Below are 27,361 nucleotides of genomic sequence, written 5' to 3'. Positions count from 1 at the left end.
TTTTTATACTATCAATCAATGGCAGCAATTAAAGTGTCGCCAATTCATCAGAAGGATAAATTAGAAGGACAAATCCTATTACCAAAAAGGCCCGTGCTGCAAGAGCCACCGATTATCACGCTTGTCTTTATTAATCCTTATTTACGCGTTTTTATCAGAACAGAATTTACTAGCTGCTCTAGTCACGCATGGAAACATGGAATAAAATTTAATAATCTAATAATAAAACAAAATCGTAAAGACATGAAACTGAGCAGCTTAAACCATTGAGCTCGGGTTTTTTATACATACATATATAAATATATTCTCATTTTCATTTTAAGAGGCACATTGCCTAACCCCCATGGAAAAAAAAAAAAAAAAAGCTTTTCTTGCATCAAATGAATGATCCCCAAAATTCTGTACATCATCGGCAAATCAAACACGGTCTGTCTGTGCTGTTTACACGGCTCGGCATCAATAAACGGCTCATTAAATATTAATCCATGTTATTCCCTTCTGAAGCATGCTGCCGAGCACACAAACCAGAGCTCCGGCCATCAACCCACACATTCAGTGGTAAACAGCGCCGACAAGAGGACAAAGCGAGGGGCTGCACGTCGTTCACTTTGGCAAACCCACAACAAAACATAAAATAAATTCACTCAAATTTGACACAACCCAGACGCCCAGGGTTAAAAATATACGCATTAGATTAAATTAACGGGGAATTTGAATCACGTGACACTGGTAACAGCGTAATCTGATAAAACAGCCTGCAACTGTTTCAAAGTTTTGGAATAATACATGGGCGTTTCAGCAGGTGCTGCTTACTGGATGCACACATGCGGAAACATTCTGCATGTTTCATAACTCAAATCTGCAATTCATACAATAAATAATTCTACTTTAAACGGGATCAGCTACGCGAAACCAGGCTCACGGTTAAAGAGACGTGTGCTCAATGTACATTATGGCTATATCTGTGTTCCATCTGGCTTTATCCACCCATTCAAATATTCTGTAAACAACCCAGAAAATCAGCCTCTGTATTCGTATATCTGCTTATAGATCTTGTATCGGTTTAACTTCCACTGAAATATGAACAAATAGCTGGAAAATTTGGAATCTGGATGAGCAAATAATAAATAAACAAATAAAAACATTCAATAGAAACAACCTACCTGTGTGTATCTTCTTCAGCTTTTGTTACTATAGACAATAATTCACTTCTTGAACGTGTACATCTAATTTTATTTCATTCATTCCCCTTAATTAAACTTTAAGTAATTTTTAGCATAAGTAAAATTTAACGTATAATATAAAATCACATGGCTTGATAAATCTTCTGTATGTACTGTCGTTATATTATAATGAACTATAACGTTGGAAGTTTTTGTGGATCCATTACTATGCACTAGCTATAGGTATTATAAAAAAAAAACTTCGGTACCCCGGAAATGCTTCCTCCGCCGAAGAAACAAACTACTTCGTATATTACTTTGCTTGTTGACATTTTTAAAAACCCACATTCGTGGCCATATACATATATATGTACGTATTTAAACCAGACCTGTATTTTAGCCAGGTTATAAAAAGTCGGGTTGTTTTTTAAGCCAGGTAAGCGATCTCTGGTGTTTTTTTAAAGATTTGAATTAGCATCACTACTGAGACCGCGCAGCGTGCGTCTGACATCACCGAAAAGCAAGATAGTTCCCCACTTCACATCAATCTAAACGTTAATATTTCCCCTTAAGTCGAAATTACCGTATTTGAAATGTTTGCAACCGTGTAAAATGCTAACTTTGGCTAATAAAATACTAAATCTGATAGGAAACGTGATTTGTCTAAATTGTGTTGTATTATGTGTATGTATGTGTTATATAGTATGTGTTATATTTATTTAAAAAAAGAATCACATTTCGTGGACTGATACGGATACTAGCTTTTTGTCTACATTCATGACTACACTGATGGGATGAATACATATGTCTTGTAAAAAAGAAGGGTAATTAAAAAAAGAAGTCCAAATGTAAATATATACACTACCGAAAGTAAAGTGACCAAAGGCGGAAGGAATGGGAAAGAATCATCTTGAAGCGCGTGGTTCTTTACCCTGCGCTCTCTTTTCTCTCGGCTCCCGTTTTGCGTGTTGGGGGGATGGGGCCGAGCCGAGGATGAGAGACTTCAAATATTTACCACTTGGCTAACTAAATATCTCTTTTTAGAACCGAGTTTCCTTCCTTGCACTTGGACATATAAATACACTTCGACTACGGATGAGTTTTGGTGGAATTCTGCGAAAAACTAAGCGGAGTGTTTGTGCGTCCACGACACACGCTTAAAAAAAGTCGACAAAATGTATTCCTCTGCTGGAGGTAAGTGCTGCGGCTAACGTTAGCATGGGCTACGTGATGCGGCCAAAGAAAACTGACGATAACGAAGCGGCATTTTTCTGTGCTGCATCGATGAAGTGCTTGCTCTGTTCCCGTTTCATCCAACTCGTTACTGTAAAACTCAACAACGGCTTTGACGAGGAACATGTCGTCCCAGTTTTAAGTGTATTAGTACTAGAGGCAAGCTTAGCTAGCGTGCAACAACAAGCTGCCGCTAGCCACGCTAGCTTCAACGGCACCTGGTTTCCCGAACTTGTTTTAGTTAACTCACTGCACTTTCACCAAGTGGGGGTTGGCTGGCATATATTTTCTTAACAAATCACACGAACGTAAACGCATATCATTCATTTTTCTCGAACTGAAGCACTAAACACACTAGTTGAAGCAATATTTCGAGGCCGACCTAATCTCATCACCAGTCTGGGATACGATTAGCCTGACAGTTGAAATCGCCACATTTACATATGTCACATTAATACACCAGCGGTATAAACGCGCTAACGCCACCGGATCGTCTTTTCAGTGTAACACCGGGTTTAAGACACTAAATGATACAGGAGAAGTCTGCTTGATTAAGTTTGACGTTAGGTAGAGATAGTTAAGCGACTGAGCCGCCTGTCGTTAGTCAGACAGACGCTGTTTGTGTGTGTGTAGATTTGCATATCGTTGTATTTCATGTGTGCGTTTCTGTTTTTTGTCAGCTGGCTTTTTTAGGCTGAATGAAAGAGAGTACAGGCGACATCAGCACTATGTTGGACATTTTTTTTCCCCCCACTTGCAGTTATTTTAACGAGGATGTGTTGTTCAACCAAAACACGACTCGGTGTGTTGAAGCAGTCTATTTCTAGGGGGAAGGGGTGGCTTCATCAGTTAGATTGCCAGCTGCTCAATACTTTCTGCGTGTCTATTGATAAGACTCCTGTGGAAGTGATAAGAAAGGTCTGCTGGGATGAAGCTAATGTAATAAATGAGCAGCGCTCTCTTACTGCTTACTACATAAACAAATGGTTTTGTTATGTTAAGCAGTAATCTTTGGTCTCTGGGCTGTACTATGTTATTAGGTGTACACATTTATTACTCTTTATTTTGAAATACAGTGTGTATCAGACTGAGCGGATCTTTGAGCATTTATAACATGTTATTTTTGTTCTCTGTAGCTGCTGAGATGCTTGAGGGACCCGGTTCTACTGGGTCAGTAAGCTCTGGTAAGCTTTTCCCATATTCGGGCTTTAACACTTTAAATTGACCCTAGTAGTGGTCCAGTGTAAGTGGCAACATTTTTTTTCTCACACATCCTTCAAGCATCACAGTATGTACTCATCTGAAAAACAACAGGACCTTCTGATAGTGAAACCATCCAGCAAAAAGCATATAGGTATTTTGATCCTGTGAGAGTCTACAGAAGATGCTTTGCTCTTCAACTAGTCAGCACTAGTACACCTCATTTTGTGCACTTATGTGCAAAGCACTTAACTAAAGGGCACTTATTAAAATCCACCATATATTGCTAGGCTTTATCAAAGGTTTTCTGTTTGAATGAACAGCGCTGGAGCTAAAAGATAATGCACTGAAGGGAATGGAGTGTGTCCTGACTGAAATATCTGAAGCTGCAGATATGGCTGAGCTTGTCCAGCAATAATGAGAGCTGTGTGCATCTCCTACAATAAAGTGCAAAAATGTTAACACTTAAAATCATCTTTCAGGTTATAATATAGTGATTTGATGTAGATTTGGTACATGTATTGTTGTTGTTGTTGTTAATGTTAATATAAATAATAATGATAATAATAATAATAATTCAACTATTGTACCAAAATAATTACAAATGTGAGATTTAAATAAGTTTTTCTTATATCACCTTGTATATTATTATCGGTGTGGCTACATAGTGTAGTGGTTTACTCATTTGAAAAAAACCCTTTGGGGATGGGTCAGGAAGGGTATCCAGTGTAAAGTAATAAAAAAAAAACCCCATAATTAAAAAAAAAAAAAAAAAAAGTGCCAAATCAAACATGTTAAGCTGCCTGCTGTGGTGACTTGTTGTGAATAAGGGTACAGGTGAAAAGTAGCTGTATTATTTATTATTTTTGTTCCAACAAAGAAATCAGAAAATATGCAGAAACATTTTTTCTTAATTTGTTTAAAAAAACTAAATATTAAATTCCCCATAAGTCTTACTGCAGATAAGTTAAAAAAGTCAAACTATGAATGAGAAAAATAACCTGAGTATTTTAATTAAGTTTGAAAAAGAAATTATACAAAATAAGTTGCCTTTTTGTCTTTTTTTCTTTGTAATTTCAGTTACATTGGAAAAATGTAATTGAAGTTCTCTGAAGAATTTATTCAGTGGTGTATTTATACTCTGTATGAGCTCTACAGCCACAAGTGTGCGGTCTGTTGACTAAAACCTGTTCAAAATGACGGCTGCAGCTTGTGCTTTTTCATTTTTCTAGGACAGCCTGAACACATTTGTGAAAAGTCACCCATTATCACCGTTTTAGACGGATGTCAGCCTGTTAGCAGATGAGATACAAATTTACAGTGGCTGATTTTGTGCTTGCTAAATGTTTAAAGCAGAGCCCAACAGATTTCTCAGCCAGTTTTAGCTATTTGCCGACCTTTCAGTATCAGCAATTATAAAATCAGATAAGTTCCAGAACAGGCGAGAGAAACACCCTTTCAAACACGTTCTGAATGTTGATGGTGTATAGCTTGTCCACTAGTGGGCACTCTGCAGCTTCCCTGCAACAGTGTTTGGGTCACCACAAATGAAAGGAGCGGATCTGAGCAGAGTCAGGCAAAGCATAAACTATCAAATAAATAAATATACATACAAATGTTTTGTGTGTTTGAAAGAAGGAAAATATCAGTCAGATATTTGAGTTTTAAATCCCTGAATATCGGCTTGAGTGTTCAAAATCCTACACGAGTCAGGTTCTAGGTCAAAGATGGTGTGATGAAGAGTTAGCGGATGTCAGAAAAATTTATAATTTTGAATTTTGTTTTACTTCTCTGAAACACTGAATGCTGCAGCTGCTAATAATAGCAAAAGCATCAGATATCACCCAGATCCCCTCCACTGCCCCCCATCCTCAGCCAGTGTTCACAAACATACAGTTTTGTAAACATAAATTTTTTTCTGTGCGTTTTGGACTTTCGTCCACATGTAAACGTTGTTTTAGATCACCCAAAGCAGCCTTTGCTGCTTCCAGTGGTGAAGATTGACAGATACTGTGCTTCTGTGTTTGCGTGGTGACGAGGAAAACTGACATTTTGTCTTACATTCTCAAAGGTGCGCGCCTCGGTTTTGTTTTTTGACATCAGACTGTGAAGTGTGTTATTGTATGTAGGCTTCTGATTGGCCAACATTCCTGTACAGTTAGGGCTACATCGTCACATGTTGCTTAGGCATGTTCATCACAGCGCTTGATGTCACTTTGTTATATTTCATGGGGGAAATCCTTGTTTTAAAAAAATCCCATGCACATGTGGACATAGCTTTGGTGTGTACCCATTTGTGAAAGTACTGAAATCAGCTGACATATTGTACTAGACGGAAGAAGTTTTATACAGAACCTTATATGCTGAAAGAATTGAGATGCACACACTTGAATTTGCTGCAGCCCTAGTATAGGAAGAACAGATTGGTCCTGAATTGGAGCTGGGGAGGTCCAAATGCTACGATGCTGTTTATCAACAGGTGACACTTTTAGTTTTCCTAGAGTAATTGATAGAAGCGAAGCTACAAACATTCAGAGGATTAATCAGTGTATTTGGATAATTAAGTCAGTGTCCTGGAGCTGCAAAACCATGTGGTGTTGTTTAAATTATAAATTGAGTCATTCTGTTTATTATAATATTAGTATAATATTTTCCAAAGAGTGCATATATAATATCCTTGAAATTACACCAGTTAGAGCTGATGGTTAAGTCATATTGTTAGTGCACATTTGTGATGCTCCTGACTTTAAAAACAAAACAAAAAACCTATTTACCCCTACAGTACATCTTTGAATTTTTGAGGCTTCATCACTTGATTAAAATGATCATACTGTATTGTACACACTGTTATTACTGCTTATGTATGCCTAATCTCTGAGAAATTTTTCAGTTGTTTCTTTCCTTTGATTAATAACCCTAACCCACTATTAGACATTATTATGTGTATTGCAATACAAGCCAACAGCAAATTTTTGTTTTACGTTTGATTTAGATCAATGAAACATGCTCCAGTTTGTTTACATGTGCATCCACAACTCTTTGTTTATAAGGCAGTTTATTGCTGGTTGGGTCTTAAAGGTCTTTTTGATGATTTGATTCTTACCATTTATTTTGTTGCTTCATTTGATTCACATGTTTTAGAACCCCCATCTTCCCCAGTGCCAGAGTATGTGTTCAAGCCACCATCACGGCCAGACTTTGGCACCATGGGCAGGACAATCAAGCTCCAGGCTAACTTTTTTGAGATGGAAATCCCCAAATTGGAGGTCTATCATTATGACATTGACATCAAGCCTGAAAAATGCCCCCGGAGGGTCAATCGGTATATCCATGTTGATATTTCATTATCGTTCAGCAGATGAGTGAGCAAATTACATGGGGCATTGCTGGTAATTTATCCATTTCATTTTCTTTTCAGTGAAATTGTGGAGCACATGGTCCAGCACTTTAAAACACAGATCTTTGGTGATCGAAAGCCGGTGTATGATGGAAGGAAGAACCTTTACACTGCCATGCCCTTGCCAATAGGCAGAGACAAAGTATGTATTCCACACATCAACCTGCAACACTAAAAGCTCTATTTTCAGTACAAAACAAAAAAAGTATGAGTATTTCTGCAATATGACTGCATTGTATCTCTTCTTTTCCTCCCAACTTATCACACAGGTGGAGCTTGAGGTAACTATTCCTGGTGAAGGGAAAGACCGCAGCTTCAAAGTAGCTATCAAGTGGGTGTCCTGCGTTAGCCTGCAAGCTCTGCATGAGGCACTGTCAGGACGGCTACCCAGCGTCCCTTTTGAGACTATTCAAGCCTTGGATGTGGTCATGAGACATTTGCCTTCTATGAGGTATTTCAGAATTTCTGTCATTGTCAGTCATAGTTTTGACTCTTTATTTTATCCTTTTATAATACTGTTGGCTTTTTTGCTGGTGCTTTTCTTCTGCAGGTATACCCCAGTGGGACGCTCTTTCTTCACTCCTTCAGAGGGATGCTCAAACCCTCTTGGTGGAGGGAGAGAGGTGTGGTTTGGTTTCCACCAGTCTGTCAGGCCGTCCCTTTGGAAAATGATGCTCAACATCGATGGTAATTTTCACAATGAGATTCATTTCTCATGCAAAATTTGTCTAAAGTTGAGCTTTTTCCATAAGCTGAAACCCTGTGTCTAATTGCTTTCAGTTTCGGCCACTGCGTTTTACAAAGCCCAACCTGTAATTGAGTTTATGTGCGAGGTCTTGGATTTCAAAAGCATCGAAGAACAGCAGAAGCCCTTGACAGACTCTCAACGAGTGAAATTTACAAAAGAAATCAAAGGTAAGATAAACTTAGGAGTTCATATTTTTAATGATTTTGGGAGCTTTGACGTATAAAAAAACATTTATTTGTGTGTTCAAATTCTTAACTAATACTTTTTAGATTCGTTTCTAATCAGTTTTCACAGATTGTAAATTGTTTTATTTTGCCGATTCTGATTTTTCACTAAGTGTGACCTGCTGATTTTCTTTTTAGCAACTATAACAGACAGCATACATAATAAAGTGTTCTTCTACTGTAAAGAGGTGCAAATATTTGAGTGGAAATTAGTTACTGTCCAAACACCTTTTACCTCACATAGTTTACCTTACAAAAAAAGCAGGCTCAAACAAATGTCACGTACTTAAATCATTTTCCAGTATGTTTATAACTTCACCAGATAACAGGAAAATTATTCTCTTCTCTTTTTAATTCAACTCTGCAATTTTTCGCATGACTGCTTTGCTCAAACCGAGGCTGCTGCCTTTAGCTATTTCTCCATTGTTGGCTTTTTTAAAGTGTCCATGTTCAGTTGGCTGAAGGTGATTTAAATGTCTGGTTAGGTTTGCTGTTATGAATGTTTTCCAGGTGCCCCCCACCCCTCCTGCAAAGAGTTTACTTTGGCAAACTTTAAGTCTCTACAAACAGTTAGGAGCTTGCATGCTAATGACATGTTAGTGTATACTTGTGAGTGTGTGTGCGCAGCCTTTTGCCAGAATCGGACGATTCTGGTCCCTGGTGATTCTGCATCTCTGTTTTCTTTGCTTTTGTTTGGTTTCTGTTTTTCATTAATATATGAATATGTATTTGTCTCGTAAATTGGCCTTAATTTTCCCTTGATTTTATTTAAAAAAAAATTTATGTTCAACCTTTGTTTCCTTTTATTGTGATTGCTTTATTAAGGCCTGAAGGTTGAGATTACTCACTGTGGGCAGATGAAGAGGAAGTACAGAGTATGCAATGTGACAAGAAGACCAGCAAGCCACCAAACGTAAGAATGCTTTTTTAAAAATCTTGTTTTCAATTACGTTTTAAAAACAAGATAAATAGCATGCCTAATATTCAAATATCACGTTTGCTATAGGTTTACAACAGCAACAAGAAAAAAATCACCTACAACTGCATTTAGTCCTGTTAGATTAATTGCAGAATACTAGTTAAAACCAAACTTTCTGCCTAGATGACTTGTCATGATTATAAGTAGTAAAATTTGGAAATACTGGTCTGAGAATATTCCTGTTGACTGTAAAAGGTTTCACATGTTGAATGTTTTTTTTGTTTTTTTTGTAAATCTTTAGGTTCCCTCTGCAACAGGAGAATGGCCAAACTATAGAGTGCACAGTAGCTCAGTACTTCAAAGACAAGTATAAGCTCATCCTGCGATACCCCCACCTGCCATGTTTACAGGTGGGGCAGGAGCAGAAACACACCTACCTGCCTCTAGAGGTAAGCATCATCAACCTCTTGTTCACCAGCTAGGTGACTTGAGATTTTTGTTTTCTTGTTCTTCTGAATGTTTTGCGCATGTCTGCCCCAGGTGTGTAACATAGTGGCAGGACAGCGCTGCATCAAAAAGCTGACAGACAATCAGACCTCCACTATGATCCGTGCCACAGCCAGATCGGCACCAGATCGTCAGGATGAGATTAGTAAACTGGTGAGTTATATGAACCGTAACAGACACTTTTTTTTTAAACTTAAGTTTTCACAAGTTTGGCACCATTCCCGGAACAACAAGTGAAGGAAAACAGAGAATGTTTACATTGTGCCAACGGCTACACTCAAGTGATTCATCACTGATGTTTGCCCAGAGGTCTAAGGCCAATAGCAAGCACTGCCAACATGATAAACTTAAAAATTAATGGGTTCAGTGAGGCCAGTGCTGGAAGGACTGCTAATAAAGACAACAAAAGTCTTTGAGATTGATGGTTGTAGTGAACTGCTAATGAATTTGCTGATTGGTAGACAATGATGTTTACAATCATAGTCCATAATATTATGATTATCATTAATAACAATACAGATTACTTTGAATTAGAGATGGACCGATCCGATATTACGTATCGGTATCGGTCCGATACTGACCTAAATTACTGGATCGGATATCGGAGGGAAATAAAAAATGTAATCCGATCCATTAAATATCAAAAAAGCACCTCAAAAAACTTGCAACGCGGCGTAACTCGGCTCATAACCGTAGCACGTCGCGTGATAGAGCGGCTGTGTGTATTTGTAGCCTGCTAGCAATCCGGCATTTCATCTCCGAGGAAGTTATCCCAGAGAGAAGTAAAGCAAGTGTGTAAGTTCATCTCTGAATGTTTGTAAAGCGTTCCCATGTTAAGCTTAACAACCTATATATGGAGCGACTGCCTCTCTCTCCCTCACCTTCCTGCGGCTACTTCAATCATGAAACTGATCAATGATCAGCTGATTGGCTTTTCTGTCGCGAGTCCGTCTCTCTTCTTTGTTTTTGGCCCACTTTGCACCTGAAAGAGGAAACCAGCGGCGGAACAACAACAGCACGTTTAAGCTTGATAAACTGTTATTAGAATTTATTTAATATTACTTTCTACACCAGGATCCTTTTCTACGCAGCTGACGGCTGGTAACTGTGCAGGGGCGGATCTAGCAAAGTTTAGCCAGGGGGGCCGATAGGGCATGAACAGGGAAAAGGGGGCACAAAGACATACTTTTCTTTCTTATTCTCATTTAAAATGTCTGGCTTGTAATAAATAATTATCTGAATCTTACACCCAAAGTTTTAATCTGATATAAAATGTATAGAAGTCCATTACTGTATATAGTAACTATTAAGTCTAATATACCCTAGTAAGCTACTACTACTACTTTTTCCTTTGGGAAAGTACCATCTGTGCAGTCTGCAATTCTGTTGAAGAAAGATGTTGAATCTTTTTAATTATTCTTGAAAAATAATTTATTTCTGTGCATTTTTTTTCACCCTGCATCAAATTAAAGTTGATTACATCGATTAAGCATCATCAGGTGGAGGGTGGTTCCCCATTTTCTTTTGCTGGGAGTTTGCAACCCTATTAGTTAGGTTGCTTAATATTTCTGCTAAGTACTCTTTAAAATACCACAATAGGGAGGATGGTGCAGGTTTAAGTTTATTAGATTGATCAGTGTTGCTGAACTATGAAATATTTTGGGTGCAGTGTATTTTTTACATACAGGTATAACAGAATAGCTTTAGTGTTGTTGTTTATTTAAACTTGAGTATGAACTTATACAAAATGCAGCAAGATATTAAAAAAACAGTTTTATTGATTAAAAAACACTATATCGGATTCATATCGGTATTGGCAGATATCCAAATTTATGATATCGGTATCGGACATAAAAAAGTGGTATCGTGCCATCTCTACTTTGAATATGAAATGAATAAACATAAATAAAAGAAAATAAATAACTTGACTAAAATCTTAAAGTTTGCTGTATTATGCTAATGAGTGTGTGTGTTTATTCAGATGAGAAGTGCCAACTTCAACGCTGACCCTTACGTTCGTGAGTTCGGAGTGATGGTTCGGGATGAGATGACGGAAGTGAATGGCCGTGTCCTACAAGCTCCTTCCATACTGTATGGAGGCAGGGTATGTGTTAATGTGCTTTTAATGCATGAATTACTTTATTCATTTTTATTCGAGCTTTATTCGTAACTTCATCGTGTATGGTGTGATTGGCACTAATGATGTTGCTCTCATTGCAATTTGCAGAACAAAGCAATAGCCACACCAATCCAGGGAGTGTGGGACATGAGGAACAAGCAGTTCCACACTGGTATTGAGATCAAAGTGTGGGCCATTGCCTGCTTTGCGCCACAGAGGCAGTGCACCGAACTCCTACTTAAGTAAGCACGATACATTGAACGTATGTTATCTATCATATGCAGATGTATGTCATGCCATCGTGTGTGCATGTTATTTGATAGTAGACAGCTTAAGGCTTACAGAGCTGGGTGTATTTAAAAAGTTGTAAAGCAGAGCGTAGGTCCTGTACAGAAGTGCGTAAACACAGTCACACAGTCCTTTTTCTTTTTTCTGTAAAATGTTGGCCAAGTTTACTGTGCAAATATAGTTCTGTGTAAGCACGTGCCAACTACATACAGCTGTGCTGTGTATTTATAGTGTGTAGGCCAGGCTTTGTCTACTGCATTCATGTTATTTTTGTATTTAAGCAAGTCAGTATGTCCTGACTTTTCATGGCACTCACCAAGACTGACCAGCTCCTTTTTAATTGAAGTCTGGAAACCAAACAGTCTTTCACTGTAATTTAAAAATAAATGTTAGGAAAAGCAGTCCAATGGGATAATTTGAAAACTTCATACATCTAAGGTAGGCAGGCAGCTCTCAAATGTCATCTAACCTAAACTAGGACTGTGTCTTAACTCGTTTATCTTTAAATTAATAAATTCTCCACCTGTCAGAGCTTTCACAGATCAGCTGAGGAAGATCTCTCGAGATGCAGGAATGCCTATCCAAGGTCAACCTTGCTTTTGTAAATATGCCCAGGGAGCTGACAGCGTTGAGCCCATGTTCAGACACCTCAAATACACCTACCAGGGCCTCCAACTGGTGGTAGTCATCCTACCAGGGAAGACACCCGTTTATGGTGAGGGATTTTCTTTTACTATGGTATTTGTTTTGTTTGAGAAATTTATTTTTGTTTTCTGTTTCCAAAAAAACAAACACAGTGGCTTCTCCAGCCAGGTGCAGTTTAAATTCACCATTTTAAAAGCCGCTGGTGTGGCTCTCCACTCAGAAACAAGTTTTGGTCATTGTTGCTTCACCTGGATGTTTGCGTTTAGCTCTGTAAAACAGTTTGACACTCAAGGGCTGTGTTCAGAGTTTCTCTGAGTTCCCTTTAAATCTAGGTTAAGTGGTTAAAGTTGTGACATCACAAACAGATGTGAAAACTTTAAGCCTGCTTTGTAGAGAATGAGATTTGGCTAAAGTAATTGAGTTTGGGTAAAGTTACGCATCATGTACTTGTACAAAAGTATCTCATTTTGATAATTAAACTCTTATTAATAACTGAAGCGTCAACCCTTTATAAAGAACAGAAATCAGGGAACAGTTTTATTCATGTTATTTATAACTCTCCTTGAACCTGAAGGGGGTCTTTAATTAGTCCCTACCACTCCAACCGCATTCTGCTGCACCTTCAAAGACGACTCCCCACTTCTAGTGTATCTGAACATGCTGCTGCGCCATTGCCTGCTCAACAAGTTTTACTGCTTCTGTATCTGCTTTAGAAGTAAACCACAAGAAATTACAGAAAAAGTTATATACTTGGTTTCATTTTTGAGCTTCAAGTTAGTTATTTTAAGTAATTTGTGCATAAATAAATAAAACAAAGACATTTATCCTTTACGTAGAAAATACTTTGTCAGCTTACTTATGTGCACTAAATCGTCTGGGGCAGAGCAAGATTGTGCAACACGCTATTTTTTTTTTTTTTATTATAGCAGATCAAATTATATCTCCCCCTTGTCCTGATGTGTTTTTAGCTGAGGTGAAACGTGTTGGGGACACGGTTCTTGGCATGGCCACACAGTGCGTGCAAGTGAAGAATGTTCAAAAGACGACGCCTCAAACTCTTTCCAACCTGTGTTTGAAGATCAATGTCAAGCTGGGCGGTGTTAACAACATCCTCCTCCCACAGGGCAGGTTAGTGGAAATTCTGGTGAATTCTTATCATGAAACTAATGAGTTGTTTTTATATTTTTTCAGCACATGAAAGCTATGTCATTGTGTTAAACTTTTTTTATGTACATCTACTGTTCTAGGCCGGTGGTGTTTCAGCAGCCAGTGATCTTCCTTGGTGCAGATGTGACACATCCACCGGCAGGAGATGGAAAAAAGCCCTCCATCGCTGCTGTAAGCAACAACACATTAAGACCTACCCTTCATAATATGTTATATTTTTGTGTGTGTGTGGACTGGCACAGAGTAACGAGATACTGTGTTCTAGCTTAAACGGACACGTCACAAATTATGCAGCAGGACAGTGTAGGGCTGTGCGATATGACCAAAATCTCATATCCCGATATTAAGACATCTATCGTCCGATAACGATATAAATCACAAAAATGTAACATTTTCTGTAAATTCTGTGAATCTCGGGCAGCTCGACTTGCGTGAAGTGTTTCCAGCTGGGCGTCGCGTACCTGGAGTCGAGTGTTTTAACTGATGCATGAAACGATACATTTTTAGACATAAGTTGTAACGGCCGCCGCTGTTTTCTTTGTGAGTATTTATTACACAGCATGCTGCGGGAAAAGCCTGTTCTAACGTTTGAGTCTAAGGTTTATTTTTAGCACCTGACGGCTCTTTTTGCTTCTCATCCGTAAACACTCTGCATCTTTCACGTGATTCAGTTTATTTTGAAAAGTCTCAACAGGATCTTGAGCTTTATTGTGAAAGGTTTATGTGGAAAATAAACAAGCAGACATGCGGTGGTTTTACCGTCGTTGTTGCTAACGACAACGCATACAAACAAGCGCTTGTCCGTCTGTAGTGTGGTTATATTAAATATAAGAGAAAGAGAGAACTTTAGGAAATTCATATAGCCACTACAGTGACCATCAAAATAATGAAAAAATATTGCCGTAAACAGTTTATTTTGCGACACCACGAAACAAACGATAGCGTAAAATGAAACGATAGACGTTTTCATATCGTCATCCGATATATATCGTTATATCGAACAGCCCTAGGACAGTGACATCACTGCCTCAAAAGCAAGAAAGAAACCTGTTTGACCTCCGAGCTCATCCTAATCAAAGTGTCATCAAAATGTGATCGACTGAGAAAGTCCAGTTGTCTGTCATGTTTTTGTTTTTTTGTTTGTTTTTTTTTGATTGTTTGTTTTTCATTGTAAGAAACTATGTGGGACGGGACATCAAAATGATGAAGCGTCTATCACTATCATTTGTCATTCTCAGTGAATTCTTTTTAGTGTGGTTAGACCTGTTTTTGTTCATTCTTTCTTTCATTTTAGGTTGTTGGTAGCATGGATGCCCATCCCAGCCGGTACTGTGCCACAGTACGGGTGCAGCAGCACCGCCAGGAAATCATTCAGGACCTGGCTACCATGGTGAGGGAGCTGCTGATCCAGTTCTACAAGTCCACCCGCTTCAAGCCCACCAGAATCATCTACTATCGGGATGGCATCTCTGAGGGCCAATTCAACCAGGTGATCCATATATCCAGGACTACACAGAATAAACTATAACAAACAGGAAAAGTGGTTGATTTTCCTTATGCACTTGTGCTGTTGTGGGAAATTAATTGAGCTGGCAGAAGTTGCTGTTAAATGTTAATCATGCTTTTGTTTTACATATATTGTTTTACGGGTAATCTTTAAGATCTTACGACTTTGTTACGTGCAGGTTCTTCAGCATGAGCTGCTGGCAATCCGGGAGGCCTGCATCAAACTAGAGAAGGACTACCAGCCTGGTATTACCTTTGTGGTCGTTCAGAAGAGACACCATACGAGACTGTTCTGTATGGACAGAAATGAGAGGGTTAGTACTGTCATTGCTAGTGCTGGGAATTTATGAATGATCTGTGTCAATTATTTATTTTAATTAACTGACTGCATACAAGTTTAGGAATAGAGTGATGTAATATCCTCTCACCAGGATCCCTAATAACGCTTCAGATTTAGTTTCAAAGATTTTTGAGTATCCCATCATCATATGCAGTCGCTATGAAATGCAACAACTCGTCTTATAACAAAAACTAAAAAACAATAACTGGGATAATAAAACCTGACACACTGGCTTCTTGTCTATTAAAATGTTTATGATCCTTCAAGGTTTTAAATGGACTGGCGTCACATTAATTAGCTGAACTCTTGCTTTATCATAATCAGGTTAGAGCTTAAAGCCAACCAACCAACCAGATGCTCTTGGATGTTCCACGATCCAGGCATAAAAATAGAGGTGATCTAAACCTTTGTGGTGGCTGCAAGTAGAGTGTGGCACCTTTGACTTTATCTCTTATCGTGCTGCAACTCTATTCTTGTTTTTCTTTTCTTTAGTCACTGTGGGGATTTTCTTGTTGTGTTTCATGGTTTGGCTATTTTCATAGTTGAGCACTTTCGTAAACTCTTGTTTCTTTTTATTTATTTTTTTTATTGTCGTTTGTAAAAACAAATTTCTTTTATATTCACCAGCTCGGGAGGTTTCAAAGTAATGTTGGCTTGTTGGGTCAGCATCCACGTAAACAATTCCAGCTTAACAAGCATTTCTGTGGATATTTTTTATAGGTTGGGAAGAGCGGCAACATTCCTGCAGGCACCACAGTGGACACCAAAATAACTCACCCATCAGAATTTGACTTCTACCTTTGCAGTCATGCTGGCATTCAGGTAAAAGCCAAGTTGGATAAGATGTATTGATAAAGGTGTCTTCCACTTTTCTAATGAAAGTAGATTGTGAGTCAAAAACAACCCAAATATACCTGACATCCACTTTACTTCCGGACAGGGAACCAGCAGGCCGTCTCACTATCACGTGCTCTGGGACGACAACCACTTCTCATCAGATGAACTGCAAGTCCTTACCTACCAGCTTTGTCACACTTACGTGCGCTGCACCCGGTCAGTGTCCATCCCAGCACCAGCTTACTATGCCCATTTGGTGGCTTTCCGGGCTCGCTATCACTTGGTGGATAAAGAGCATGACAGGTGAAGAGATTAAAATCTCTTAGTTTGCAGACGTTTGTCTCCTTGTTGGAAAAACGTACAGTTCTGCAACTTTTTTTCTCTTTCAGTGCCGAGGGCAGTCACACATCAGGTCAAAGCAATGGACGTGACCACCAGGCCTTGGCCAAAGCTGTTCAGGTCCACCAGGACACCTTGCGCACCATGTACTTTGCCTGAGAGCACCCAACTCCCAGGAAGGCGTGGGTGAGACATCACTGATGGAACGCACTACCCTCCGCTGTCTCACTGTCAGCTGTAGATAACATTACAGTGGTTTCACATTGTGATCTCCCTACCAGACAAACATGTCAGTAACCCAAATGTCTACAATTGTACTTAAACCCACCAAAACCATTCCAGCAATTAGACTGTAACATGCAAAAGAGTCATTCTTTCTTGAGGATTGAGGTGGAAGAGGCTTTATTTACATGTCGTGCATTAGTTGTATTTGTACTTGTTATCCGTTTAAAAAAAAAAAAAAAAAAAAGGGTGAAAATTACGAAAAGACAAGGCAGAGGTAGTACGTTAATAGAAGAATTTTCTTTCTTTTTTTCCTTTTTTTTCCTTGCAGGAGGTAACAGTATACAGTGGGGTGGTTTCACATTTAGAAGAAGCCAGTCGCCCTCCTTCTCCTTTTGTTTTGTTATTAGGCTCTTGGTGCTTGACGGGAGAAGGCAAAAATCAAAAGATGTGGGGGTCCATTAACTGTTATATGCCTAATGATTTAGACCTCCCCGCAGATATTATTTATCAGCCTATCAAAGCAAAGTGCACTGACCAGGATGAGAGCTTCAATCAGGACAAAAGTACTTATATATATATATGTTGAGGGTTGTTTGTGTTTTTTTTCCCCCCACATAGGGCACTATGTGATGAAAAGTGCCATTTAAGAGTATCTTCTTTCTTTTTTCTTTTTTTTGCCACTTCTATGTAAAACTATGAATTTTTCTTCCAGTATTTGTCCTCTTGACACTGATGATCTTATTATGCCAACTCTGTTGACAGTTAATGATCTTGACATCAGATTTGTGTAACCCCTGAATCAACACTTTTTAATTTATTTTTGTTTAGTTTTAATGAAGCTCTTTTTGTATTTAGAAATTTGGGGGGCCGGGGGGCAAACATGTTTTTTTCCTCCTTTGCCCCACTGTTAAGTCTGAACTGACAAACCAGTGACCTGAGATGTAATATATTGGGACTGGTTCCCAGTAAGGACACATTTCTAATGTATTCTGAGCCATGTTGACAAAAGACACTTGATTAGGAACTCACCATAGTGGGGAACGTGTTAAAATCTGTGTGATTCCCATCTGTTTTTACAGACTTTTTAAAATTTGAATAATTTCTCCAATGGATATGCATGTAGCTGGCTCATGTTTTAGACATTTTAGGCATTTGTGATTATTGTTTATTTCTTCCTTTATACACATCAACCCTACTTCTATTTTTTTAATGTATATAGCACAGGATGATGTATTCTGCTGTGTCATTTGTGTGGCTTGTCAGTAACCAGGCATTCGGTACAGTGGAGTCAAAGCTGCAACATTTTAGAGTTTAACTGATTGAAATTCCTTAAAACCTCTTTAACGTAGTGTTTGCTCCAAGAACTAGGGGCTGTCATCGCACAAAAGCTTGGGTTTTATGCAAATGACTTTTTTGTGAGTCTTTATACTATTTAGTAATGTTGGTAATAAGGTATATTTTGAATAAGCCTTCAGTGGAAGCTGCTGAAAGATTATAGATTTTCTTTGTTTTTTTTCTTTTTTTAAAAACTGGCCCACATGTTAAAAAAAATTGTCTAAATTAATATTGTCTTTGTATGCAGATAAATGCAAATATATATGGCCTTTTAAGACTGTCATGTCTTACTAATAACATTATTATATAATAACATCCCACCTAAGTTTTACTAATGCTATAAGCAGGCGAATGTTGACGTAGTCTTGAGTGGAGGCGAGTAGTTTATCTTTTCTAACTATGCATCATTTTTAACCAAGAGATTTAGCAGTGGGTATCTGACATGAATTGGAGTCATTTCTAGAGGTAGATAATCAGGGCTTTTTATGTTGTTTTTAGCATATTGCATTTAGTAGCGTTTCTTAGTGCTTATCAACGTCTTCATACCTTTCTAATAGGATGAAGTATTTATGTGGTCATTTGTAACATTGTAGATTTTATAGCCTATAAATTGGGTGTATCCTTTGTAACACAGTCTTTCCTAGCCAAACAAGATTATGAACTTTTACATGATGAATATTAAAAAAAGAAATATATATATATATATATATATATAATTATATGAAAGCACAAAAGGACATCTCGATTCTAGGTGCTAGATGTTTTCACTGTAAAACACCTTAAATCCTCACTGGACTGGTCCACAAGGCTCCGTAATTGCATGCTAAAAAACAAAAAAACAAGTAAGCGTCATAATGTTTAGAATATTTTCTCTCCCTTTGATGACCTCTCTATGGTTCCCTTTGTACTCATGACCTGTAAAAGCAACTAGAAATCCGACTGACTGTGTTTGTGGGGCATTCTGAAAAATCTGTACTTGATATTTACTGTTATGATGTCAATATTGTTCTTATCGGTGCTGGTCTCACAACATGTAAATTTGGATGCACTTTTGATAGCAATGGTGTGACTTTTATAGATAATCAACTAAAGCGAGAGGCTCGGCCGTTTCGTGTGACGCCGGTGTAATTGTGTGGAAATGGCCGCGTGTACTACCTCTTGTTACCTGTTTTAAGTGTTATGGTAACATCACACTGCTGGCCATTTCTGTATAATTACCTCTGCAATCTATCTAATTGGCGCTGTTTGAGTCTTGCATCTTGACAGAAGAGGTTTTAAATGTTTGCTGTGCGTGATGGTGAACGTGCTTTCTCAGTTTATGTAGTTATGCGATTTATTTTTTTAATTTTTCACCCTCATAGTTTTGCTCAAACTAATGAGAGAATGTGTGTTTTGAGTGTTGAGCTGTACGACCAAATTCTTGAACTGTGTTTGTACCTACACACAGATTTCCCTGCTTTCTTTCCTTTTATTCTATGCACCAATAAGAAGCAGCATTTTTTTTTTTAATTTCTATATAGAATAATAACTCCTTTGCTTTTCAGTTGAGCAGCATACCATCAAATATGTCACCCATATTTGGTCTGATAATTTTATTTCATTATTCAAAAGTACAAGGTACAAAGTAAATGTACCCAGTTGGTGCTGTGTGTCAGACCGGGGAAGTAATCTAGAAAAGACTGCCCGCGGATAGATTGATAGAGCCTGAGAACTATCACGTAATGCTTGTTGATGTCTGTGTGAAAATGACACAGCCGAAAATTTATGTCGAATTTCACTCCAGAGCATTTATTTCTATGTACAATCATGCATTTAAGTCCTTTATTTAAGCTTTAGGTTTGTTTTGATCCAGTCATCTCGATCAGAGTAGGTGGATCAGAACAGATGAATTAATCAGGAGAAGCCCATCTTTGGCTCTGTACTTGGAAATGTGAATGTCTTTGTTCTTGTGTGATTGCAGGCCTTTGTAACGCGACCACAGCTATCTTCACTTACTCGAATGTTCAGTTCTTAGACTGTTCCTCAAAGGGACGCGTCAGAATATAGTGTAATAGTTGGAAGTCATTCTCTAGAAGATAACCCTCATGTATTGTTGACAGATTGAATCATTTTTTTCCTGTAACAGCACAAACATCAGAAACTGACTGGCTTGAAACTTTAAGCTGTCTTTTTTTTTTTAAAGAGATGACTTTGAACTTGTTTCTGCTTCTTTACGTTTTACATTACCTACACCAGCACCTTATAAAACCTGGTCAAAATGGCTTTTTTCTCCCTACACTTAACAAACAATATTCGACAATGTGTTTTGTTTTGTTTTGTTTTTCTTTGCACTAAACAAAGGACTTAGAGCTAGTCATGTATTGAGAGTGTTTATCAGGGGGCAGGCTGGCAGCCTTGAGTTTTGGATTTTGGTGGCTTTTCAAAATAAAAGATGCACAGTCAACAAGTGTCGCCAATCATAGGCAGGAGATTTTGGGGGGTTTGTAGCCGGAGCATCAATGCCACAGTGTTTGAGTATTAAGGTTTGACACGGCTGTCACTGAAGACAGCCATGTGCACATTAAATTGTATTTAGTAAGGCCTCTTTTTGTCCAAAATCGCTACAAACTACACATATCACGACTCGGAAGAGGCTTTTCCTTTTTCACATAAATCATCTTCGTCACAATATAACAGAATACTTTATTGTCACTGTTACAAGAACAGTGAAATACAGTATGAGCTCAGTCAAGAATGTTCAGCAGACCAATACTTGTAGCCTGGATGAATGTGGCAATGCTCTTCAAGTGAAATGCAGCAGTGAGGCTTTCAGAACAGCTGTAGTGCTGCCCCTAAAAACATTCTCAGACAAGGTAATTAAATGCACACATTCACCTCACTTTGGCTGTTTTCCCAGTATCTTTCGGAGTGGCCAAAACGCGGATAAAGCAGGTTTTAGAAATAGCTTTTTTGTAAACTAAATGGCATATCATAAGCTATTTTAATCAGCGAATTATTTTTCATAATAGTGGGTCTTTAGTTTTTAAGAGGTAATGATAACATTTCTCCAAATGATAACCATCAGCCTTTGCATTTTTTTTGTTTGTTTTTTGTTTTTATTAATAGTATTCTTTTTAATTTATTTTCTTTTTTTTTTTTAATGGTCATGGAGTACAAAATAAAAGCCAGCTTTCTAATGAAGCAGTCCCCATTACATGAATTAATTCCATACCATTACCCTCTGTATAGTAATGTCTCCTCTTTCTGCCGCTTATCTGTCTCTTGTGGAGAAAATCTTGCTGTTATAAAGAAATCTCTTGTAGAGTAGATCCTATTTTCCTAGCTCCATATATTAAAAATGAATGTAATTTGAACCTGCGTGGTTTGTAATGTTGTATAGGCTATCCATCCAGTACATTTATACTCATCTTTGCATCTTATGTACAGCCTTTTCTTTCTGTTTTCTTCCCTTTATTTATAGGCTTTATTAATTCCAGAAAGTATTGTTTTCTTCTTCTCAGTCATTTAAATATTGCCCATGTCACAGACCATATAATCTTTTTATTTTTATTCATTCTGATTAACATGAAAGTAGTAATTCTACAGTTGTGCTGTCTTTCTCTGGATGTTGGCTACTGTACTTTTAGGAGACATGTGTTTCACACTGGTGCAAAGAGTAGCCATCCTTTGAGTCCTGGCATCATACTTGTGTGAGGTGCTAAAACATAAGCGCTTTGTGTGTATATTAGGTGGTTTGCGTAGGTGTGTGATCTTGTTTGCTGTTGGATTTTAAACTTATGCTTAAGCCCTCGGGTCTCGTATTCCTGTCCAGCCTCTACAGAGCTGTCTTGTAAAATCGTCCCTGAATTATTACATTAATTAGTGCAGTGCCACATAAATGCAGAGAAGCTTTTTGTTTTAAGTGTTGCTTCTGTTCCTCATTTGTATTGCTACGCAGCTGGGTTTTTTTGTTTGTTTGTTTGTTTGTTTTTTTGTAGATCTATAACTGACCTTTTATGATATACGTGGCATATACATAACATCCCGCTCCTGTTTGACATAGTTTTTTTTTTTCTAAATAAGCATCACTTTGTCTCTGACAGTTACGCCAATGTCCACTCAATTACCTGTAACCATGTGATGCCAGTTTGGTATCCATAAAGTTTGCCTGTATTCTTGTTTTAGCTACAAGTGTCAACAATTAGTATAAATTCCAGTGGTGCACCAACAAGGAAAGACCTTTTCAATTCCATTGGATGCAGCTGTTTCATTCACTTTACCTTGGATGTGTTTAAGACATTAGTCACACAGGCGTAGAGACCAGTTGAGGACTGCCTGGCAACCATTTTTCAATGTGGCTGCTGGAAGTGTTTTTTGTTTTTTTGCGGTCACTACGTCAAATTGGCTGCAAAGGGGTATACAGCGCTAAGCCAGAATTCTCCTTGCAGTTGTTTTGGTTGCTAGCACATTTCCATGGTTGCTTCTAGTTTGCATGGGAGATGCCAACTTGTCTGCAAACACTTAGCAACCACCACTGAGCAGTAGTGAAACTGTGAAAAGTGTGACACAAACTGGAAATAGTCATGGTTTGCCGTCAGAGTAAAAGATGTGACTTTGGAAACGTGTTGGTTTCAGCTAAGATTTCACTTTTACTATGACAGTTTTTGTTTTGCATCGCACTTTTCACAGTTTCACTACCACTCTGTGGTTAATTGGCAAGTGTTTGCAGACAAGTTGGGATGTTCCATGCAAAATATAGGCAACCAAACTATTCACTAGAAGGTTTTTTGTGACAGCCAGCAACTTCCAGCAACCACTTAACACCTAGTTGGGAATAGACATTTTTCCCTGGCCACTTGAGGTTTCCAGGGATCGCCAACCAGTCTCTAGATCCGTGTGACTGAAGCCAAAGAAACGGGAGTGCAAGATTACAGTGTTGGTTCTACTACTTTGTTTCTAATTAAACATCTAGTGGAAAAATGGCCAGGAAAATGTCTTGATCATAAAAGGATCAATCCCAGTCATTTTGTTAGCACTTGAATTTTCCTTATCCACTGAATATTTTAATGTCAAGCAGATGGTTTGGTATGCTCGAACTGCACTTTTTTAAATCATTGCCTGCAGGATGCCATTTTATCCTAATCTCTTGTCTATAAATTGTAATTGAATATAGCTATTTCTGTGCATTCACAAGTGAACTTCTAAGAGCTCCTCTGGCAACCAGCAGGGTGCAGAAAAGCACACAGTAATCTGGCAGCTGTGGCATTGACAGGTGACACATCTGCATCCAGGTGGATATTCAGGGTTAGACTGGATGACGTAGTAAATCAGATCGAGACTGAGGAGAGCTGTTACAGAACTTAACCAAGCCATTGCCATTCAGCTGAACTATTTGAATCCAATCATGCAAGACTTGTGGGTATTTTTTATTTGTATTTTTCCAAGCATTTTCAGTCTTGTGAACGACTTGGCTTTTTATTTACCGACTTGGATAAAACTACCTCAGAGCAGTGTCGGGTGCTAGCTAATATTATCCCTAATTTATGAGTGACAACAAAATGAAGAAATTGTAGTGACCAAACCAATGAAAGCCAATATCACGTAAAAGCACTGTCTGTTTTGGTGGGTTTTCACCCTTAATAAGTAATCCTGCATGGACTGGTTGGTTGCTTTAGTTGGTTACATTTTACCGGACCAAATTTTTTACTATCGGGAGTCTCATTGTTTGTAATGTGAGTCGATGAAGACAGCCAAGCACAATCTAGGACTCGTTCACGTGTAATGCTAACTGTAAAAGATGTCTGGATTTTTTTTAAAAGGTGCCATCGTAATTGCTAATTCATGACATGTAGATAATCCAGCAAAACCTGTTGATTTTAAAAAGGTGTTTGTAGTGACGACGAAGGTTTGCGGAAAGATGTATGCACAGCAATAAATTTCCTGAGCGTGGGCTGCAGATTGTTGGTGTTTTGGGTCTTTTTTTTTCTTTTTCTTTTTCTTTTTCTTTCTTTTAACCAGTCTGTCCACTTTGGGCAGGCTTTTAGTTGGCAGGACAAATGCCTGTGAGATCAGACAAACTTAGTCTCAATTTATGGAACCAGCTTCTTTTTCAGTTTTTGTTTTGCCAGCAAGTTTAGAAATATCAAGGCTTCATAGTGAACAGAGCCACGCTGTTATCAAATGCCTACATGTTTTTTCAACCCTAACTGCAATAAAATCCAGGGTGGATTTCCCCATCTGGTACTCGCCACACTCAATGCCATTTTTTTTTTTTTTTTTTTTCTTTTTTTTTTCTCGTAGGGAGAAATGTGTAGTTTTGCATGTCACATTAACAAAGGGAAAATCCACGTCTGAATACACTTCACACAAAGAAAAACCATTGAAATTCGACGTAAGGCACACGTGAGGTCGTGTGTGGTTGTTGAGTAAAGGTCGTAGCGATTTAGTCCAAACTGAAGACATCCAGCGTGCGCTCGTGGTTCGACGTGTGCCTTTTGTCGGATCTCTCTCTCTCTCTCTGTCTCTGTCTCTCTCTCTCCCTCTCTCTCTGTCTCTGCATTGGGTTTTGTGAGTCCTTTCAAAATAAAGTTTTGACTAAAATCTGTCATGCCGCATAAAAAGTAAAAAAGAAAAAAAAGTTTTAACTACCATGCAACCTCGTGTGTAGATGCTGCATAGAACGATCAGTATTTGTGTTTTGCACTTTCAAAGCGGTCTCAAGAAAAAGAAAAAAAAGAAAGGAGGCCCATCTGAGATTGGGCTGAAAATAAGAATAAAACTGACGAGGTATTTTATGCTATCAATAGGAATTATAAGGAATAATATGACTCGGAGGAGCTTTTCTAAAAACGTTGATATATCTATATATTCATGAAGTACCTCATAAGCCTGATATATGCTGCATTGACCTTTTTTTTGTTTTGTTTTTTTAGTGTGCTTCATATTGTCCAGTAACATAATTTTCCCCTCTAGGGAGGTTTGAATGTCACTTCAGGCTGTGCCCACGCTGATAGCTCTTCTTGTAACATGTTATACCATGTGGCCAAATAACGTGTCATTTATGCAAGTCATAATGTCGATCAGAATATTTCTAGTCTCATTTCTGTGTCCTTTTCTAATTTTTTTTTTTTTGCATCTTTCCTGCATGTATGTAGCCAAAAAAAGGAAAAAAAGAGAGATTGGGTTCAGTTAACCAAGGGTTGACGTGCATCGAGCAGCTGTGGTAAAGCGCGACTGTTGACTCAGGCACTGACATGTAAGGGCTGTATCTGCTCACCCTGTCCTCCACAACTCCATCCCCTCCCGTGCACTTCCCTCCACCCTGACACCCTTTTGTCTTAAAATAGCCTTAGATCTACAAGTGAGGTTCCTATTTGGCCTTAAACAAATTATGCACTACAGTTTCACAGACTTGACAAAGAGCTCGATTCCCATTTAGACACGCTTTCTTTAAGACTTCATGTTATCTACCTCCTGAGAATGTACAGTCGGTCCTGGAGTTGCAGTTGACTACAAAACTTTTTTTGTTGTTGTTTTCTGACAGAAGACAATCATCTGCGGACTTACAAAATTGATACAAAATTAACTCAGAACTAATACCAGGACACTCCTTTTTTTTTTTTTTCTTTCTTATAATTATAAGCCATGACGGAGAAGCAAAGTGACCAAAGTCTCTTGGCAGAGACAGCCCTGCAAAGCCGCGTGAATTCAAACCTCCCTTTCCTCCTGTCATTTTGAGCTCACTTATATTTTGCATATATTTTAGTTTCTCTATCTCTTTTACTCCCTTATTTAAACCACAACATGCCAAAACTGAATTTGCTGTCATTCCTGTTCTGGTGAGGGTCTTTTGCTCATTTCATATGTTTCAAATCCACTGCTAAGCTCCTTGTTCTTGATATTGTAAGCTTTGATTTCTCTTTTACGTTTTCTTTTTTTTTTTTTTTTTTTTTTTTTTTTTGTAACAATTATGCTTACAGAACACAAGATATGCTGTAAACCCTGTTAGGACATAATGTGAATACGTATCACTTAATATAGTTCGCTCTTTGGCTTGACTGTAAGTTGCATTAATTAATAAAAATGTTTGAAAAAGGTTTTCTGCTGTGTTGTCACTTGATGTTTTCATTCCAGTATTTTCGTATCCTGTCCAGTTTTGCTGAACTGTTACCAGAGAGTAAGAGAAGTTCACTTCAGAGGGGAAGAAGCCCTGATTCAGATATCTGTAGACAGAAACAAGATGACTACACTATCAACTCTGTCTGTGAAGATGATTATGTGCCAGTAAAACAAGCAACACAACAAAACATATCACATCAGCTCAGTCAGGATTGTTTTATTTACTTATTTTAATTAAAGTATCAGAGCACAATATGCATTAAAAGAAAGGACCACTCCAAATAATAAATAAAACCAATGAATGGAACATCTTTATTCATGTTCTAAGAATAAATCCCTTTCCAGGCGGTTCTTGCATGAGGTCAACTGTGTGAATCTAAACCGGCTGCTCCGTTTTTTTTGTTTGTTTGTTTTTAATGCACAGTAAGAAGGGCACCATGAATGTGTGGCCCTATCATTCTCTGTATCTGCATTGCTCTTCTGGCACGGACTCATTGTGAGTCTGGCTGCCTCCACTCAGCCCCAGTTCCAATATCTATGAGCCAGATGGTGTAACAATTGGGGCCACATGTGGCCCACACAACACCTGCCACTATCGTATTCGAGTCCTATGAAAACCAGTGGAAATGAAACACAAATATCAACTCAAAACTCAAGGCAAGAAAAATTAAGATAACATAATTTTTTACATAAATATTTTATGGTTTATATTAAAACGATTGAATGTAAAGAATATAAATTTTAAAGGACCTTGAACTTAAATGATTGACCAGGAAGCAAAATACTCCACGTCCACTGAAGACGTGCAGCAGCGCCCCCTGCAGTTTGTGTGACAAAAAAAAGCTTACAGCACCTGGTATTCCCAGGCGGTCTCCCATCCAAGTACTGACCAGCAGTGTTGGGTAAGTTACTTTAAATTAGTAACTTAGTTACATTACTAGTTACTTCTCTAAAAAAGTAACTCAGTTACTTCAAGTTACTCGTTACTTTCAAAGTAACTAGTTACTAGGGAAAGTAACTTTGGTTTTACTCAGAATTCTCTTGTTAATGTGTTGCTTCCGTAACTGGATAC

The 27,361-nt window shown here is 38.2% G+C and overlaps 1 protein-coding gene across 1 annotated transcript; it reads left to right on the top strand.

Moving 5' to 3' along the window:
• Positions 1-1,174: 1,174 nt before the first annotated feature.
• ago2 (argonaute RISC catalytic component 2) lies at positions 1,175-26,267 on the top strand. The gene is made up of 20 exons (XM_031738803.2): positions 1,175-2,357; positions 3,533-3,580; positions 6,738-6,918; positions 7,015-7,135; positions 7,263-7,444; positions 7,544-7,680; positions 7,774-7,908; positions 8,791-8,878; positions 9,186-9,333; positions 9,425-9,544; positions 11,373-11,495; positions 11,619-11,752; positions 12,329-12,513; positions 13,412-13,571; positions 13,691-13,781; positions 14,905-15,099; positions 15,296-15,430; positions 16,177-16,278; positions 16,397-16,596; positions 16,683-26,267. The coding sequence occupies exons 1-20, from the start codon at positions 2,339-2,341 to the stop codon at positions 16,789-16,791; spliced, it is 2,613 nt and encodes an 870-aa protein (XP_031594663.2). The 5' UTR covers positions 1,175-2,338; the 3' UTR covers positions 16,792-26,267.
• The last annotated feature ends 1,094 nt before the right edge of the window (positions 26,268-27,361 follow it).

The sequence above is a fragment of the Oreochromis aureus genome, linkage group 22 (genome assembly GCF_013358895.1).
Source record: "Oreochromis aureus strain Israel breed Guangdong linkage group 22, ZZ_aureus, whole genome shotgun sequence".
In the NCBI taxonomy this organism is placed as follows: Eukaryota; Metazoa; Chordata; class Actinopteri; order Cichliformes; family Cichlidae; genus Oreochromis; species Oreochromis aureus.
Note: the sequence above shows the minus strand (reverse complement) of the source record. Positions and strands in the feature narration are given on the sequence as shown.

Bases quoted from the DNA above. Each gene is read 5' to 3' on its own strand.
- ago2 (XM_031738803.2), top strand. The intron at 7,136-7,262 runs GTATGTATTCCA...CTTATCACACAG, and splicing joins TGCCAATAGGCAGAGACAAA to GTGGAGCTTGAGGTAACTAT. The intron at 15,431-16,176 runs GTTAGTACTGTC...TATTTTTTATAG, and splicing joins GTATGGACAGAAATGAGAGG to GTTGGGAAGAGCGGCAACAT.